We start from the raw sequence: 18,923 nt of genomic DNA on the forward strand, positions 1-18,923 counted from the left end.
ACTATATCTAAATCTCAACTTTATAATTGTATTCAGCTTCTCCTACGTGCTCATCAAGTGAATATATATGTGCCAGTGGAGGATGTATTTCAGCATCTTTGAAGTGTAATGGAGACTATGATTGCACTGATGGTTCAGATGAGGTAAAAAATCTATTGTTGCTTGATTAATATCTTTCAATTACCTGCAGTAATAATGGGAAAACAAATGGAATGAAAGTAGAGACAAACCTGATTCTTAGCATTGTCTGAAAATATTAGACAGATACACTGAATGCAATCATTTCAGCATATCCTCAAATCTTTAGACTGTATATATACTGAAGCCCATTGTCATTTGTAGAGGTTATGTTTATTAAGCTTAAATAAAATAAATCCCACTCTGTGATAAATCTCCAGTATTATAAGTGGCTTGCTTATTGTGCCTATGATTGTATCATTATCATTAATGAAAACTGCAGTGCCCATTTGTATTTGAACAGATGGATTGTGTGACTGAATGTAAGGAAGATCAGTTTCGATGCAAAAATAAAGCCCACTGTATTCCAATTAGATGGCTGTGTGATGGAACTCATGACTGTGTGGATGGCAGTGATGAAGAGATCTGTGACAGAGGTAATGTGTTTTTATTTGTGCCGTAAAATGAGAAAATGAAAATTAAGGTACCATGTAGGATATACAGCATGTGCAAGAGCCAGAGGATTGAACAATTAGATAACTTTATTCTTTCTACTTCCTTTACATAGAGGCTTGTTCTAAATAAGCAAAATCCAGAACATTTTCAGACAGAATATCTCAATCCGTTCATAACAAAGTCAACACAAAGGTGAAGTTTATTGGGTGTGTTTATTAAGAGTTTATTAAGTGTGTTTTCAGACTAGAAGCTGGGATAGCAATAAAGATATGTGAGAAAGAAAGAATGTAACTACTGTAGTCATTATTGCAAAAGTATTTTCTGTATTCTTTAAATGGCTTGTCTTCCAGGTTGCTTACCTAAGTTTAAATGAACAAGAATACCTGGTACACTAAAATGCACATGTTCATATGCTAAATGATGTGTAGGTCATAAGTTGTGCCTCAACTCTCCATCTTGACATATTGTTGAGAAGATGATCTATGTTTCTATCAGTCTAGAAAATAATTTTCAATTTTTTGTGTATTTTTCCAGCTATAAGAAGACCATTTTATGACAGATAACAACTTTTTGGTTGTAAATTACCACATTAAAAGCTGTAATTTTTACTATTTTGAGTTAATAAGAATTAATAAAAGCAAAGAAATTGTGTGCTGAAGCTTGAAGTTATCACAAATTATGTAATTTTTATTTTAACATTGTTGAGTATGCTATTTAAATTTAAATTTTTTTGTGACTTGCTTACAAAAGTTTCTCAAAAAACTTTTTATTTTATAATAGTTGGAATGTGGTCAACAGTGATGATATTAAATACTGCCACACATGATGCAAGGCATTTGAAAATGCACTCAGCACTTATATTCTTTAAATATATCTAAAATATTTACTTCTGTATGTTTGGTCACTCAAGGAAAAATATTTTCTACTTTCTTAATATTAGATTGGGTGTTTATGATGAGAAATATCTCCAACCCCAATGATAAAGGGCACTTTCAGAAGAAATACAAGTTATCTTCAAAATCTGAAGTGCATTATAGATGGCAATAAAATATTAAACACCACTATGACTGTTTCTACCTTTGGTTAGCTTCTCACATGTACGTGTGTGTGCGCGTACATGTACTGGGGGTAGAACTCAGCTGCTTACACATGCTAGGCAAATGCTCCACTACTCAGCTACATCTCCAGTTTTCACACGTTTTTTAATTGATAATTTTAGGTACCACAAACATTTTGTATGGTCTGACAGCCACAACTCATTTGTACATATGTTCAAAGACTTTGGAATGATAACTATGCCACTCCACATAATAACTTCTATCACTGCAGCTAGTCTAGTGCCTTCTCATAGTTCTTGTCTGATTTTTATTAAACCACCTAATTAGTCTCCAATAAATAATATACAGTACTGCCAAGTTCATCTTTTTTAAATGTAACCATTGTTAATCTTTACTCAAAATTCCCTGGTTATATAGGACCCACTCAACAGTAAGGGTTATAAGAGAATGAATCCATTTTAATTACTAGCTTTCTAGCTGCTATTTCTTTTTATTGATCATATCCTGAACAAACTGGAGAATTTGAAGTATTTTTCAAATTTAAAAGTATTCTACTAATGTTTAATGCTGGGAGCCATTAGCCAAGTAGGTATGACAATTTCCTTGCCAGCGTACCCCATGTTGCTGACATGTTGCAGCGACATTGAATGTAGGTGACCTTGCTCAAGGACCAAGGCAGATTAGGGTGTTCCCGGTTTAAGATAGTCGTGTTTAGGGCGTTCCCAGTTTAGGTTCCAGGTTTAAGGTTTAAGATTATTCCCGCTGGGAATAGGGTGTATCCTGCTGCCTGAGTTCCCCTTGAGTTCTCACGGGATTCAGACAGTGTATTTTGGAGATAGAAGCCCAGTGGAGGTGGAGTTGGGCAGAGAACGTGGATTTGGGCAGAGAACGTGGATTTCCCCAGAACGTGATTGTAGACGGCTGGTGTGAGTTCGGGAATAAAGAGTTGCTGTTTGAATCTACAAGCTGTGTGGTGGCTCGTGATTGTGTGCCCAGCCAGACTGCGGCATTTGTGCCCAGCCAGACTGCGGCAGTTTAATATTATAGTCTAAAAAAAAGTCAAGAGCCTTTAATTCAATGATTTACAAAAATGTCAAACACCTCTCACTTACACTTCTAATTTTTCTTAGGTTTCTTTGCTGCTACATAATTAAATTCTAATAAATTACCTTGTTAGTTGAAGTATTTGATCCTGTATAGAGGTATCCTATGTCATGACAAAATTCATATTGTTCATATTTAATTTACCCTCAGGAAGTGACTTAGGCATTAGATAAAATATATTTCAAGGCTTTCAGAAAATGGAATGCCAGAATAAACATATTTTTCATCAAATCTCACTTCTACTCATCTCGAATATGGATCCATGAGCCAACAAGAGCTTAGTAATGGGGCCTGGAAGTTAAGAATGCTGTAGAATTGGTTTGGCACATTTTCTCCATTAGTCAGTTTTACTAGTTTTCTTTAAATGACTAAAACCCCAAATACTATGGAGTTAAAAGCAGCATTTATGTTTTTGAAATGCAAAATACATGACCTCAGTGCTTGTTCTAGCATGAGCTTTCAAATTTTATTCTACTCTTCATGGCATTTTTGGTAAGAAAGATGGAGAGCTATTCTTTTTAATAATCATGAGCTCAAAAATGTGCAGACTATTTATGTAAATTATAAAATATTATCATATATTAAAGCTTCTCTCAATCCAAATTAAGATGAGACTCTAGATGCTTATTTGCTATGATGATGCACTTGACCAGAATTCTACAAACCTGCAAGGGCTCAGTTAAAATTCAGACATCCGTTGTTAATTAACATACACATTTCTATTTTTCTAATAACCTCCTGTTGAGCTGATCAAAAACATGACTAGAAAACTAGAATTTTAATCCAGTCAATCTCCTTAGATTATACCATTTTTGTTTTTTGTGTGTACTTAATGCCACTTCAAAATAAAACATTTTAAGTGAGACTCAGGGTATCACAGTAACCCCATGATGCCTTTTTTGAAATGCAAATCCCATACAGTACAACATGAAGTCCTTAATAGGGTATCACAAAACCTTTGCCTTTCTGTTACAATTATGATTTAATTTATATTTCTCTTCTTAATAAAAACAGTGGCATGTCCAATGGTCTTATGGAGAAAATTATAATGTTACCTAATATAATCCTTAGGGAACTCATTTTTTTTTCCTTTTAACAAAAATGATGTGCTACAAATAGAATTTTCTTAAATAATTAGAGGATGTCAAGAGTTCATTCACAAACTGTTTGCATTTAATTCATTGTAAAATAGAATAGACATTTTGTCGTTAGAGTCTTTATTCAGAAAAAAGTATAATTCTCTCCTTCATAGTCTGTAGATTTTGATTTTGAATTAAGGCAACATCTCAAACTGATATACATATGTTTAGTTTCTTTACTACTAAAGTTTGCACATGTTATCTTCTTTATTGTTGTTAGAGAAAAAAGTTGCTAGACAATAGTATTTTTTGTTGTTTGGGGTTGATTAATAATGTCACTTTTAGATTATAGCCTTATTCAGGTCAGTGTTGCATGTTTGAAAGAACAGAACACAGACTGATGTACGACTATCACAGGTCTCAGATATTGGTGTCACCTTGGTGCATTCACTAAGGACTTGCTGCCATTTGTAGTTCTAAGAGATTCCAGTGTAAGCTGTAACAGTTCTGCTAAGCATTTTTTTCAAAAAAAAATTGTTTGTAGCTTTTCAAATTAATATCTTATAAGATCTTAGTATCAGCTTTAACTATCACACAAGTTTCTAAGCCAGGTACCCGTCTTTCCCTAAAAATGTCTCTACTATTAACTACATCTAGCTTTTTAAAAGTTGACTCTCTCCTTCATACTTCCAATCTATGGCCAATCCATTATTTTGCTCTAACTCTCGAGTCCTTTGTGTTCTCTAGATTCTTGGGGAATTTTGTTCCTCTTGTGATTTGAAATTTATCTTGGCTGCTGAGTAATTTCAGAGGCATTTCAATGCATTCAAGCATCTGTTTTCCTTCATACAGAAACCAGGTTCAAGCAACTAAGGAGACTTTCTCCTCTCATTCATTTCCTATGACCAAGATATTTCCACATTTTCTATGACTTCTTCCTCTCTTTCAAAAACCAACTACAATAATTCCACTAAACACTCCACCACTTCACTAAATCTACTCAGCATTATTATTAAAATGGACATTAATATACTTTTTCCATGTATTATCTAATGCTACTCTTTTAAAATATTTCTCTAACTACTCTCATTACTATTTCTTACTCTCTTTTGTGTGGAGAATTTATCTTTCCAAGAGACTTTCAGTCTTTCTGTGATGCTTTCTTTCATATTCTTTCTACACTTCATATAATGATGACATTCTGTTCCTTCTGATATGCACATATATAGTGTGGAAATCTATTTTATATTTCAGACACATTTATCCCTGAATATAACAAATGGTTCAAAGAGTTGCATGAAATCCAAAATATATTTGCTTGGTACACACAAAACCCCAAATGGAGTAACATGCCTGACTACTCACTCTTCTTGCTACCCTCATCCACTAGCCATCGGGTCAGGAGAAGCCAATTATTTTAAGAGCTCTCAAATGTAACTTCTATAAATCAAGTTACTGTCATTTCTCTTCTGCAACTCGCTCCCCAGCTTCAATTTTTTTTCCTTTTTTTTTCTTCTAGGCCTGATTTTTTTCTCCATCTAGATTTCCAAACTCCCAATAGCACAGCTAATATTTTCATTCTAAAATAGTCATTTTATAAGTAGACTTATTGCCACTGAAAGTGATTTAGATATTTGTGGGGCAAGTCAAAACTCAGAGCAAGAATAGTTATTTGACTTTATGATTGTTGGTTTGTTCTTTTCTTCAAAGTGCATTCACAAGATAAACAATGGATCTTTCTATGTATTTTCTAGGCTTATAAGATTGGCCACTTTTTTTCCCTCCAAACCCATGTTCTAATGAACATGTAATTTTAAAACATACTTTAAGTCAGTATGTTTTAAATTATCCCAGATGTCCACATCTCTTATCTTACATGTGAATTAAAGTAGTGCAATACTATGAGAACACTCTTATCTACCTTAATTCTAAATTCCCAGATTTGTGTTCCTACTCTAGGTACTTCTTGAAAATATAATTCTACAGATTAATCATGCTTCTATTGTAACATATGTAGGCCCAGAGTCTCAGAAAAATTAATAAGCTTATTCAATGCAAGGAAAGAACCCATAGTCTGAATACCTAAACCACTGAAAGCTCCACTAATTGGTTTCTCTTCCAACACACAAGTTTCTTATTTCTTTGTTTTTTTTGTATCTGCTGGATATACTTGACAGTTTTATGTTCTAATATTTTTTATGTTATAATATTCTAACATAATATGATGTTCTTTTATAATCTTGTATTTCTGATGCTTTTTATTTACATGTGGAAAAGGAAAAAATAAAACGTTTTTAAACTATAAAAATATTCCTTGTTGCATAGTTTGTATAGAAAAAAACCCAAAATATTGCATGATAAGCCCAAATTCCTATTCTTTTTATAAAATTATTTCACTGTGACTTCAAAATTTCTTTTAATTTTTAATAAGTCAATATGTATTTTATATACAAACAAATTACCCACTAGCTGAGGAGTGTCTAGAGTAAAAGAATATTTAATAACAAAAGCTACTAATTTTAAAAACCTAAATTTATTTATGCTTAATAACATAAAATGTTATATAGACATAAAATGCTAATATAGATTTAAAAGACTTTCTGTCATCTTTCAGTATTCCCTAAACAAAATGTGATATGTACAGTTGCAACATGAGAATATTTTCATTGTAAAAACAAAATAAACAAACAGAAAACCAAAACAACAATGACAAAAAACTTGGCACATAACTGGTTCCTAGTATTATGCAGGAAACAAATATGAGGAAGCCAGAAAATAATTAGAGGGATGTGTTTCCTGATGTCTGGCACTCCTAATGCTCTCTGTCTCTTTCATTTTAACATAAAGGAGGAAGTGTATGTAGAGCTGATGAATTCCTTTGCAACAATTCCCTTTGCAAACTGCATTTCTGGGTGTGTGATGGAGAAGATGACTGTGGAGACAACTCTGACGAAGACCCTGATATGTGTGGTATGGCATGTCACATGGCTCTAGATGGCACTCCCCTCCCCTGATCTAAGGCACTGGTGTGAGTCAATGAAGTGAAGAGGTGAACCTCTGAATCCTTGGGGCTAGCTAGACAAAATATAGCCACAGATACAGCTTTTATCCAGGTAGTAAAGATATGACCTGTTCAAAGTTCATGACTATAGACAGCCCTTCTAAATCTAAGCTTGCACATGTCAACACTATTCAAATATATACTGTGGTCTGTCTGGGAGGGTTTGGAGTAATTTACCTTTTGAATTGAGTAAGGTACATATGGGGATTTTGGCTTCACATAGAATTGAGATTTCAGCCTAAAAATATTTAATAGGAAAGTAAATGGAAAAAATGTGAATAATAAGATTATGTATCACCACAGTTACCCACCACTGAAATTGTCTGGAGAAGTTATAAATGGGTAAATAGAGATAGAAATAAAGATAGCTACTTAGAGTATATATAATCACAAGTGTTATTCAGGATAGAAATTATTTAAAATTTAATCCCCCAAATCTTAAAAAAAAATAATTTCTATAAGTTCAAGTCACTCTCATCTGAAATTTACAAAGCATATATTTAGGCAATGAACAAATAAAAATCTACAATCGAGTATACCAAATGAAGGAATTCTTGTATTTTTATAAACTTCTTTTCAGTCCCTCATTCATCTTACCTACTCCCAACAAGAAAGTTAATTTCACCTTTAATTTGAAGGAAGATACAATCATTTCAGATATAATTAACTAGCATATCAATTGAATTAAAGAAGGTATACAAGGGGTTTATACACTTGAATTAATTGTTCTATTAGGTGCTTCAAGTTAAAGCTAAGTATCTGGAGTGAATTAGTTGCTTTTTTTTTTCTTTTTCTTTTTTTCTTCATCCAGGGGCTCTTCATCACTGAGCCACATCCCCAGGGATTTTTGTTTTTCAATTTGTGAGAGTCTTGCTGAGTTGCTTAGGGCTTTTCTAAAATGCTAAGGATGGCCTCGAACTTGCCATCCTCTTGCCTCAGCCTCCAGAGTCCCTGGACACCACTCCTGACAAGCAATACACTTTGATAGATGATGATATATGACAACTGATGTTTAAGTTGGGAAAACGAAGACAAAACAAGGAGGTGGATTTATTTTTACAAAGATTTAAGAGGAAAAACACAATGTTTTTGGAGAACGTTTTCTGAGTTCCATGAATGATATGACTAAGTTTTCTTATCTAATGTTAAAAATAGACTTTATAGAATCACAAGGGTTTATATTGTTTTTGAAGCATAATATACCAAAAATATGAGAACTTATCTACCAATATCAACCCAGAAGCTATTATATATAACTATGTATGTATGTGTGTATACATATGTGTATGTGATTTTTCCATTCTTTATTCCAAAAGTCAACAAAATCAATGGAATAGGAAGTGGTTGGTAATTAATTAAACTGTGGTCTTGAGAATCATAGACTTTGGGACCATTTACAGTGTGAGGAAGTGACTTTCAGGGGGAATACCACAAATTATAGCTAGACAACCTTATAAAATCTGACTTTTTGAACTTCTTTCACAAGCCTCTCAGTCCTCCATGTCAACATAAAATAAAGCTACTGTGTGCTACAGAATATTCTAAGTAATTGGGGTAAATAATAAAAAGCACACGATTCTCTGTTGACAAGGAAATCTTAATTTAGTTAGAAGAATAGTAACAACTTTCATACATTGGATTTGAAGCAATGATAGAATTAACTAAAAAGAATAGTTCAAAGACGGCAGAAGAAATAAGATGAACTCTGCCTAAAGGGGAATTCAGAAAGCTGTAGTTATGTGAGATGTAGATTAAAACCAATTTAGGCAAAATGTTAGCAAGGGAAAGGTATCATTCATACGTTCAATAATTTTTTTAAGCTATTGATGATGATTAGTTTTGGTGATATAATGATGAGAGAAACAGAGATGGACTCTGATCTCATAGGGCTCAAAATCTAGTGGAAGATTGTCCCAAATAAGTGTAATTATAATACATGACACATACAATGAAGAAAAACTAGGGTAATTGATAAAAGTATGGAACAAAGAATTTTGTTAAATTTAAGAAATTGAAAATAGTAACTGAGTTTCAGTCTGAATTATATAGTGCCGCCAAGTAGGTCAAAAGTCCTGAGGCAGAACAAACTACACCCTAACAGAACTTTTTTTTTTTTTGGTGTCAAGGATTGAACTCAGGGTCACTTGACCACTAAGCATCACATCCCCAGCCCTTTTTTTGTATTATATTTAGAGATGAGGTCTCATTCTTAATGAATGAATTCTTAATGGAGAAACCCAAAGTTCTTGGAGAGTACAAAGCAAAGTAGATAATTGATATAGGATGAAACTAAAGCAACAACAGAAATACCTAGTAGATATAATGTCAACCTTAGTAGATATTTTTAGATTTAGACTAAAAGCATTTGGAAATAGAGGTAGTCCTCTATATCCATGGGTTCCATTTCTTCTAATTCAACCAATCACTTATCATTTTTTTTTGTTTTACAAATTGTACTGAACAGTTTCTTGTCCTGATCTTTAAATGATACAGTATATAACAATGAGTTACAGAGCGGTTCTATTATATTTATATATTGCAAGTCATTTAGAGGTGATTTAAAGTATACAACAGAATATGAGTAAGATATGTGCAAATATTACACCATTCTCTAAAGGAATATGGGCATCTGCAGATTTTGGATATCTGTAAGATTCCATGCCCAATCCCCCACAGACACCAAGGCATGACTTTTGTAAAGCAGTCAACTCCATTTATGTGCCTCCAGAGGAGGCACATAGTTGTGTTTTACAGATATTGACAAGAAAGGGACAAGATCAAATAACACTTTGCAGTGCTCTAAGTAAGCTCTGTTAATAGTGTGGGTTAAGATGAGGAAAGCATGTGATAACAAAATATAGACAGATTTGAAGGTAATGTAAAAGATTAAATAAATTAATTTACATATAATTGGATATAAGGTGTGTGAGAGATGACATGGTGGAGGGCAATTTATGGGTAAGTTTTGCTTGCATATTTGAATGGAGAGGGAATTTAAGAAGAAAAACAGTTTTGCAAATAAAGATTAAGTGACTGGTTTGGGATACACTTGAGGAGAAGTTCAGGTAGAGACTTAAAGCAGGCATTAGAGGTGTGGGTCTCAACCTTAAAGGAATGAGTAGCTCTACAGATACAAAGGTGTAATCTTAATAAATGAAAGTAATAAATACTATGGATTTGAAAAGATTATTCTGGGTGAGAGTGAATTATGAAACAAGGAGAGGACTGAGTGCTACTAAACAATTAATATGAGTTTCTGGAGAGTTACTGATTATGAGACAATTAGCAAAAATAGATAGATGTAGCACAGAGACATCAAAGTGCTAACATGTTTCAAAAAAAAAAAAAAATGAGATAGTTCCAGGGGAGGTTGGATAAACACAGTTCCAAACCAGTTGGAAAAACTTACTTTTAAATAAGAGCAAATCATTCTCCTATTTATGTTATGAAAAATAGTGAAATGATTTGATAAATCATGTGTAAATAGAGGTCAGTCTATAATTACTTAATAAGATATTTAGGAATTTCCCACTTTTTAAATTTCTTGTGTGTGTTTGTGTGTGCATGCACACATGTGCACAGTAGAAAGCATGATCACATACAGAAAATAAAAATTTGGTATAATGAGGTTTGGTGAGAATGCAAATTTGAGTCTTGTGTAAAAGGTAGAAAAGTCACATGGCTACAGAGAAATATAGGCTTCTCAGGTAGCACTAGTAAGTGTCCATACTAGGTGTCATCAGGTGGCCTTGTAGTTTGATGATCTGCAACTTCCTTGGGCTTTCCAGATGCAGACATTGGGAAAACTGGCATATTTTTTTTTAATCTGAAGTTAGATTTTGTTGGATAACTAAGGTAATTATTTGTGTGAATGCTGAAGTCATCCTGGATGCTAAAATGAATTCAAAAGGAAAAGCAAAAAAAAAAGATAGAGATGGTGTGAAGGACAGTCTTTAATGAATAGGGAGGAAGTGATATTCACAAGACTGATGAAGAGTTGAAATGAAAGGTTTGATCAAATGTTTGGGGTTTGAAAAAGAAATCTTTGTTTTTAGTTATTTTAAAAATAGAATGTCAGTAAAATTCTGGAAGCAGTGGTAGGAAATGAGCATGTCTTCAAATGTGACATGAGGTTTAAACAAATTATGAGACATTCCTAAAACAGCTAGAAGGGAGGAGTATGTTTGCAGAAAGACTGGAGTTTACTTAAAGCAAGGTCAGGCAAGGACTGTGGCATGCAGGAGGAGTTGCTATAAAAGCACATTGTTAAAATATGAAAAGAAAACAAGGGGTAAATCTGTAGGAGTGGTTTGAAGGAGATGGTGATATATCCCATAGGCCATGCAAAGTATCTTAAATTATATACTGAAGGTGAAGGATAACTATAGATGACATGATAACATCAATGTGTTTGATTGATTATTGTCATAACTTTATGAGGATCTGAAGGGAAGAAATGAAACTGAAGACATGAAAGATATCTCTCTATAAGAGATAACAAACAGCTGAGCTATTGTGATTATAAGCACTGGGTATGAACACAAGATAAGTTGTGGAAAGATGTCTTCAAAATTGGTCACTATTTAGAGTTGAAGGTCAGTGAAAGGGTTGTATTTAGAACAATCCCAGTTTTCTAACTATTATGTGCCACTCACTACACTATGGAAACAAGACAAAGCTCATATATGGGTAGAAAGAAAACAGGGGAAGATAATAAGAAATTGAGTGGTGAACTGGTGGGATTTGAAATTCCTCAGGGTATGTCCTATCATCAATTTTGAGATGACAGAACTAGACAGAGGATTGAAAGTCTTCAGGGTACAGCAACATGCAGATCAATGAGCATGAATGAGAATATCTAAATAAAGAATATGAAAATAAGAACATTCAGACAATAAGGACAGTGCCCTGGAGAATTTCATATGTAGAGATGAAGAATAATTAAAGCTACCTGCTTTAGGGATGGAAATCTTCAGAATCGATAGTGATAAGAGGGATACAATTCCCTGTCTTCCATTTTCATTGCTCTCTAAGTTTCTGTCTTTCAGTGTCTTTGCCTCTCAGACACATTAAAAACTAATAAGATGACTTTGTGTGCTTTGAACACATATGTAAACATTTGTTCATACAGATAGAGAGTAAGAAACCTAGGTATAACACAGTTGGGATATTTTTCTCCTCACTGAATGGCCTACTTTCAATTTGCATCCTGTAACATAAGCCTGGGGAATCTCTATGCTGTGTGAAATTGCTCTTTGAGACAGCTAAATGTCCTGCCATTTTGTATAAATCATAGACACAAATTAATTTGGTACACCAAGTGAAGCCACCTAAGATAAGTATCTGGAAATGAAACCATGAAGTTTTTCTTGCTTTCTTTGAGGGCTCATTCAAAATCTTCAGCTGTGACCTCTTCTGCTGTTAATGTGAATAACTTGAATGAGCTTCTATTATCACACAATTTTAGTATCTATTAATAGGCAACATTCAAAACAAGTCATTTAGAAAAGCTAGATTGCGGATTTGAAAAAAAAAGGGAAAACAAAGACAAAACATGTTCTTAATAAATCAATGTACCCAAAGGAGCTATTTTGTTTTTCTCCTTTTTTTTTAGTTAAATTTCTTTGCCCACCTACAAGGCCGAACAGATGCAGAAATAATAGAATATGCCTGCAATCTGAGAAAATGTGCAATGGGATTGATGACTGCGGGGATAACTCAGATGAAGATCACTGTAGTGGTAAATCTGTTTAATGAGAAATAATTGATTTAGTAGCAACTGCAAGAAAAAACAATGAATTGTGGGGGGGGGGGCTTAAAAAAAGAAAAAAGTTTCCATGTAGCATGTTTGAGAATATTGGGTTATTTTTTTTTTTTTTTTTGCCCCAATTTTTTACGTAAGGAAGAGTACAACAAAGGCAAGGATAAGGATTCAGTGGGAGGAGTCTTTCCTGAGTGCTTGCTTAGGGCTTGCTTCTCAGTGTTGAGAATATTTTTTCAGGCACTTGATCTTCTGATAGGTTATAAAAACAATGTACTAAGAATCCATAATATTTGCATAGTAGAGCTCTGTGGGTTTATCCATATTCCCTTTAGGCACTTACTACAAAAATACTGATCTCCTGGGAAAAACAATTTATAGTTTAAATTTTTTTCCTTGTTAAAACAGTTGACTGAGGAGGAAGGATTACATAGATTGTATGTGCCCATAATCCCTTTTTCAAAATTTTGAAATTCAAACTGTTTCTAATGGCAAAACTGTATTTAGTTCAGTATGCAGCAAAAGTATTTGGAGACAAAACCTAACCTGAACTCATTTGAGGCCATTTATATCACTTTTATAAAATCCCACTAAGAGTGAATATTCAAACATTTTCATGTAGAAATAGAATGTTATTTAGTAAGGGGAAAATAAATTCTCACTTTTTTAAAATCCAAAAAGTTCAGATTTATTTCATCACTCCAAGAGCTTTACATAAAGGATTGTAGACTCACATATTACATAGGCTTTTATAGCATTTTCATGGAAAAATGTTGAACATATTATGTGCTCAATAGATTGATTTTGATTCTCTGAAGCAATAATCACTTTTTAAATGATTCTGCAGGTAAGCTTATGTATAAAGTGAGACCATGCAAAAAGGATGAGTTCACATGCAGTAACAAAAAATGTGTCCCCATGGACCTCCATTGTGACCGGCTTGATGACTGTGGGGACGGCTCAGATGAGCAGGACTGCAGAATAAGTGAGTCTGTTTTCTGTTTAAGTACATGAATACACAAGGCCGATTCATGCTTAAACAGGACAAAATTTAAAAAAAAAAAATTAAATGGCTTTTCTGACAGGCTCAAGTTATCACCTTTGCAAAGCAATGTCACTTAGAACATCACTGAAGCTAATTTCAAAAAACATGAGGTGGTAAAGGTTGATTTTGAAATGAACATACTTGTTAGAGCTGAAGTTAGGACTTTATCCAAATTTAGATTTTCATATCAATGAAGGAATGCAGATCATTTTGTGTTTCATTTTATAAAGTATAAATTTAGTGTCTTTGAAATTACAAACAGTAATATTTGGTTGAGTGATGGCAAAGGTCTTAATCATTTATTCAGTGTTTTAAAAGAATTTAATCTGCTGCTCAGTTATTTTCAAAGAAGATGTCAGTATTTTCTATAGTTATAACGCTATCATCTGTGAGTTATTAAGACCTATGTATAATAATTTCAGGGTGAGCTAATGCTTGATATTTGATCTTCCAAATTAAAAAAATGTTGTTTATGTCTAAAATCAGATTGCTTATAAAAGTGTCACAAAACATTTCCTACTTCTTGATCTTTATTTTCTTCTCATTTATGCATCTTTCTCCTTCCTCATTGGGTAATAAAACAATGCCACCAAGATATGATGACATATATCTCAACTGTAGTGTCAGGCCATTAGTTTATTTTCATTAATTATAAATTAATAATTTATAATCATTAATATTATAAATTATAAGAATTTATAATATTCTTATAATTTTATAAGAATTAGTGGGGATTAATAGTAGCTACAAGTCCAAAAAATAAAGTTCTCATATTCTCAAAACTTTACTCTAAGCAATCCAGAGATGATGCAATACTATCTATATAATATACTACATTTATTTACATTCTAAAATGTTTTATCTGAATGGAAAATAAAACAATGAAACTGGAACTACTCTGCTAGAAATTATAACTAACTCTTACTCTGCCCTAATGATGTTATACTACATGACTATCAGCCCAGGCTAAAATTTTAACAAACTACTGTGTTTGTGAGCATTTCCTCACTGTGACCAAAGTACCTCACAAGAACAACTTTGAGGAGGAATGCTTATTTTGGCTCACAGTTTTGGAAGTTTCAGTCCAGCTTCATTACTTTGGGTCTGAGAGGAAACAATGTAACAGTCAAAGGGCCTGGCAGAGGAAAGCTTCTCAGGTCATGGTAGTCAGAAAGCAAAGTTTGGAGGGGGGAGTAACAAGGATAAGATAAACCCTTCTAGGGTACCCACCCAGTGACCACTTTCTCCAGCTAGTTTCCATCTTCCATTAGTCTATGCAATTGTCAATGCATTAATCCATCAAATGGTTTAATTCACTGCAAATGGATTAATCCACTGATGAAGTCAGAGCCCTCATGATTCATTCATTCACTAAAAGCCCCAACTGTGAACCTTGATGCATCGGGGACCATGTTTTCAATGAATGAGATTTTTAGGGACATTTCAGATATAAACAATAACACTGCAGATTTAGCCTACTTGCTTTAATAACTTGGTAATACACTTGATTGAACTAGCAAATACTAAATTTAGGAGAGTAATATATGTCCACATCTCTAGGTAGCTTCTAGGAATGGTTGTGATTCTAGGATAAGGGTGTAGTACTCACAATTGGTATCATTATAGAGATGCCTGTCATTTAAGTCATTAATTCATTACTTCTTTGAAAAGGTTTTGTGGCTTGACAACAGATGTAAATATCAGCTGATGGCAGCTTGGACTAAACTATATTTACTGTAACTGAGCTCAGTTTTTATTTGCTTCTATGCCTTTCTAAAAAATGAGGGCTTAAATTCAGAGAAGACCATAATTTTCTGCATTTATAAAGAATTATCCATGTAATAATAAATATAAGTTCAAGTCTAAAAAATATAAACTCCGGCTTCAGGAATCAGAGTTATATTAGTTTTGATCATATTTTTAAATCCTAGCTTCCTCTGTATATACCTGTGAAGATAATGTGACTCCATGTGGAGATGATGCATATTGTAATGAAATAAAAACATCTGTTTTCTGTCGCTGTAAGCCTGGATTTCAGAGAAACATGAAAAACAGACAGTGTGAAGGTAGAGTACATTTCCTCAACAGCTTGCTCTTAAATCTTTTGGTTATAAAAAGACTCCCAAGGCTGCTAAATTGTAAGATGACATGTGATTGATTTTCATCAAAATGGTGTGTATCTATGGGATAGCATTTCACTTATGAGAGGAAAAGTCTCTGGGTTCAAGCACCTGTTTGTTTGTATAGCTCAGCTATCATTGAGGCTACAAAGCCTTTTCTATAGCAAATGTAAACCTGTAGGATTTTCAAATGTTATTCTGTTTTGAAATGCAAATAATGAATTTGCTGATTCAGGAACTGTAAGAGAATTAGACTCACCTCATGAAAGAATGTGTTTCTGATGATTCTCCATTCCTATGAAGCATGGCATTTGCAAGTACTATGATAGGTGATACACATTTAGAAAATCAGGAGGTTTTGTTTTAACACCATGTCTTAAATAGTGCTTCATATTATCATAATATGTCTTTAAAAATTCAGAGTACAATTACAACTAAAAATAATAAAAATAAATAAAAATTCAAAGTAAGGATCTAAATGAATTTCTGTCAATTTACTAAGATCATTTAAACATTGAGCATGGAGCATAGACAGAATCTCATAGTAAGTTATATGTAAATATAATATCTTTAGGACTTTAACTGTAGAATCATGAAATACAGATCCATATGTACTTTCTACAAATTTCTTTGAAAAAACTAATATTTATACTCATCATATTACAATTAGGGCCAAAATTAAATATCTGTCTGATGTTTTAGGGTATATTGAAGTCCTAAAAAATCTTTCACTTTCCAACTTGATTCTCTAATCTTTATGATATTCTTGGGTAAAAAAAAAATTGATTTTATGTTCATGTCAATCAATATAAAATTATTGAAATTAATTAACTATACTCACCCAAAGGGGAAGAATTATAGCCATATTTTGCACATTTTTTTTTTTTGATACTAGTATGAACCTAAGGGTGCTCTACCAATGAGCTGCATCAGCAGTACTTCAATTTTTTTACTTTGAACAGAGCCTTGCTAAGTTTTCAGGCTAGTCTCAAACTTTTTATCCTCCTGCATTAGCTTCTTGTGTCACTAGAATTACAGATATGTGCCAATGTGCCCAATATATTTATGTACATTTGATTTATAGGCTAGTTTGGATTATTCATGACATTTTATTTCTCCATTATTATGGGTTCCTGAAAGCTGACAACCTAAGTTTTCTCTGTTTTAATGAAAAACAAATTATTTTGTCTTTCCCAGGTCCTTTCTATTAGTTGAATGTAAATATACATACCTACCTACCTACACATACACACACACACACACACACACACACACACATGCACACAAATGCCAAGAATCTATTTCCATTCACATTGATTTGCTAAGATTTATTTGCAAATAGGAAGCTATTTTCCAGCGCAGTTTATATTAACTATATTTAGAATTTCTAGTTTCAGTGTCTTCTTTAATTTTAAGTATATTACATGACAATTATGACCTGTGAGGTACATTCTTCATTTCAAATAACATAAATTCAGCATTCTGTGTACTTTTGTTGTGCAAATAAATATCTTCTGAACTCTAAATTTGCATCTATGATAATAAAAATTGATAGTAAAGAATGCAGTTTTGACTTGGTGCAGAAGAGGGAAAAAACTTATTTTTTTTAATCCAAAAAATTTTAAACTTGTTAGTGTCCTTCATTTCTGAAAAAAAGAAAAGAAAGCATAAGAAATTGCTATTTGGTATGAAAAACAAACCTTTTAACTGAAATAACTAAAGGGAATAACATTCAAAGAGAATGGCAGAAGAGACGCAGAAAGTGATCCACAGCTTCTGAAAGCCAGTTGTAGGCGCTGTGCATGTGTGGGTTTCTACCTCTACTTTGCACCTCATGATCAAGGTCTCATTGTACAAATGGGACATTTATGGGGCAGTGTGAGGGAGTAGAGTTTTTATCAACTTATGCAGAGGTTTTCTTAGTTTGATTCGATACCAAAGGAAATCAGAGTAACAAATATCTCTTCATTCAACTTTATAGATACTAAAGAAATCAAAATATTTGTCTTAATTTTGATGGTTAAATGTTGATAAGACACATTTTACTTCATCCCTGAATAATCTTCATAAGTAAATGCACTTTTCTTAATCTCTTCATTTTTTTTCAAACACAGAAGTAAGTTATCATTAGAATGCTTAAGTTCTCCATGGGTAAATTATTATAGCAGAGACAGTAAGATCAAAAAATCTGAGTTTAAGTCTAGCATTTTCATCTGTAGACATCACTAGGAAAGTCCTTGTCTTTACCACCAAGTCCTTGGAATACTGTTGCATGCTAAAAGAAATAGTTATTACTGTGCTGATCTTTAAGTTCTTTAAGGCAAGGAATTTTTCTAACAGATGTATAACATAATTAGGGCAACTATATGTGATAGAGGGGCAGAGGAATTATGCTAGATGAAAACATTACTAAAAGAGCAAAACAGAGAAAACTGGCAATTCACCTGAATCACAGGACCTCAATCCTGGCTATGCTTAAACCATTAAAATTAGAGGCATTAGTTAAGCTAAATATTATTGTCTGTGACTTGTCTATTGCTGTGATTTAGATGTATTTATTCATACCTAGGCATTAAGGATTTTGTTTGCTTAATTCACATAGCCTCATTTCACAGCCCTGTTCGTACGTATGAACACAGAAGTGTTAGTGGTACATCCAAATTTTCATTCTCTGCCAATCATTGTCCAAAATGTGGCAATAAAAATGAATGCTTTGTATTTTATATCCTCAATGACTGACAATCATGTAGGGATATGAATATATGAGCATGATTCTGAAATATCATATGGGTCATGTTATAAGAAAGAGACACTGGGAAAACAAAAACAGAGAAACTAAGGGATGGATCATCCCTTCCATGTATTGGCAGAGAAGAGGGAAGGCTGCATTTCAAGTGGGTCTTGAAACAGAAGCAGACATTCTGTACAAAAAATGGACAAGGATCTTAAAAGACAAAGGAATAAGCCAACAACATGTCCAAGTATAAAGAGGGATGTGATTAGAAAGAGGCTTACAAGGAAATGTTGAGGTCTTAATTTGAGTGAACGAAAATAGTAAGGAA

At 33.1% G+C, this 18,923-nt stretch overlaps 1 protein-coding gene across 1 annotated transcript in view; it reads left to right on the top strand.

Annotated features, from left to right (window-relative positions):
• Lrp1b (LDL receptor related protein 1B) overlaps positions 1-18,923 on the top strand; it is a 1,514,976-nt gene that overhangs the window by 1,378,444 nt on the left and 117,609 nt on the right. The window contains exons 70-75 of the mRNA XM_071619306.1: positions 37-143; positions 482-614; positions 6,722-6,844; positions 12,550-12,675; positions 13,544-13,681; positions 15,673-15,807. Coding sequence (XP_071475407.1) covers positions 37-143; positions 482-614; positions 6,722-6,844; positions 12,550-12,675; positions 13,544-13,681; positions 15,673-15,807 — 762 coding nt within the window. The remainder of the gene's footprint in view (positions 1-36; positions 144-481; positions 615-6,721; positions 6,845-12,549; positions 12,676-13,543; positions 13,682-15,672; positions 15,808-18,923) is intronic.

Source organism: Marmota flaviventris, chromosome 11 (assembly GCF_047511675.1).
Source record: "Marmota flaviventris isolate mMarFla1 chromosome 11, mMarFla1.hap1, whole genome shotgun sequence".
Lineage (NCBI taxonomy): Eukaryota > Metazoa > Chordata > Mammalia > Rodentia > Sciuridae > Marmota > Marmota flaviventris.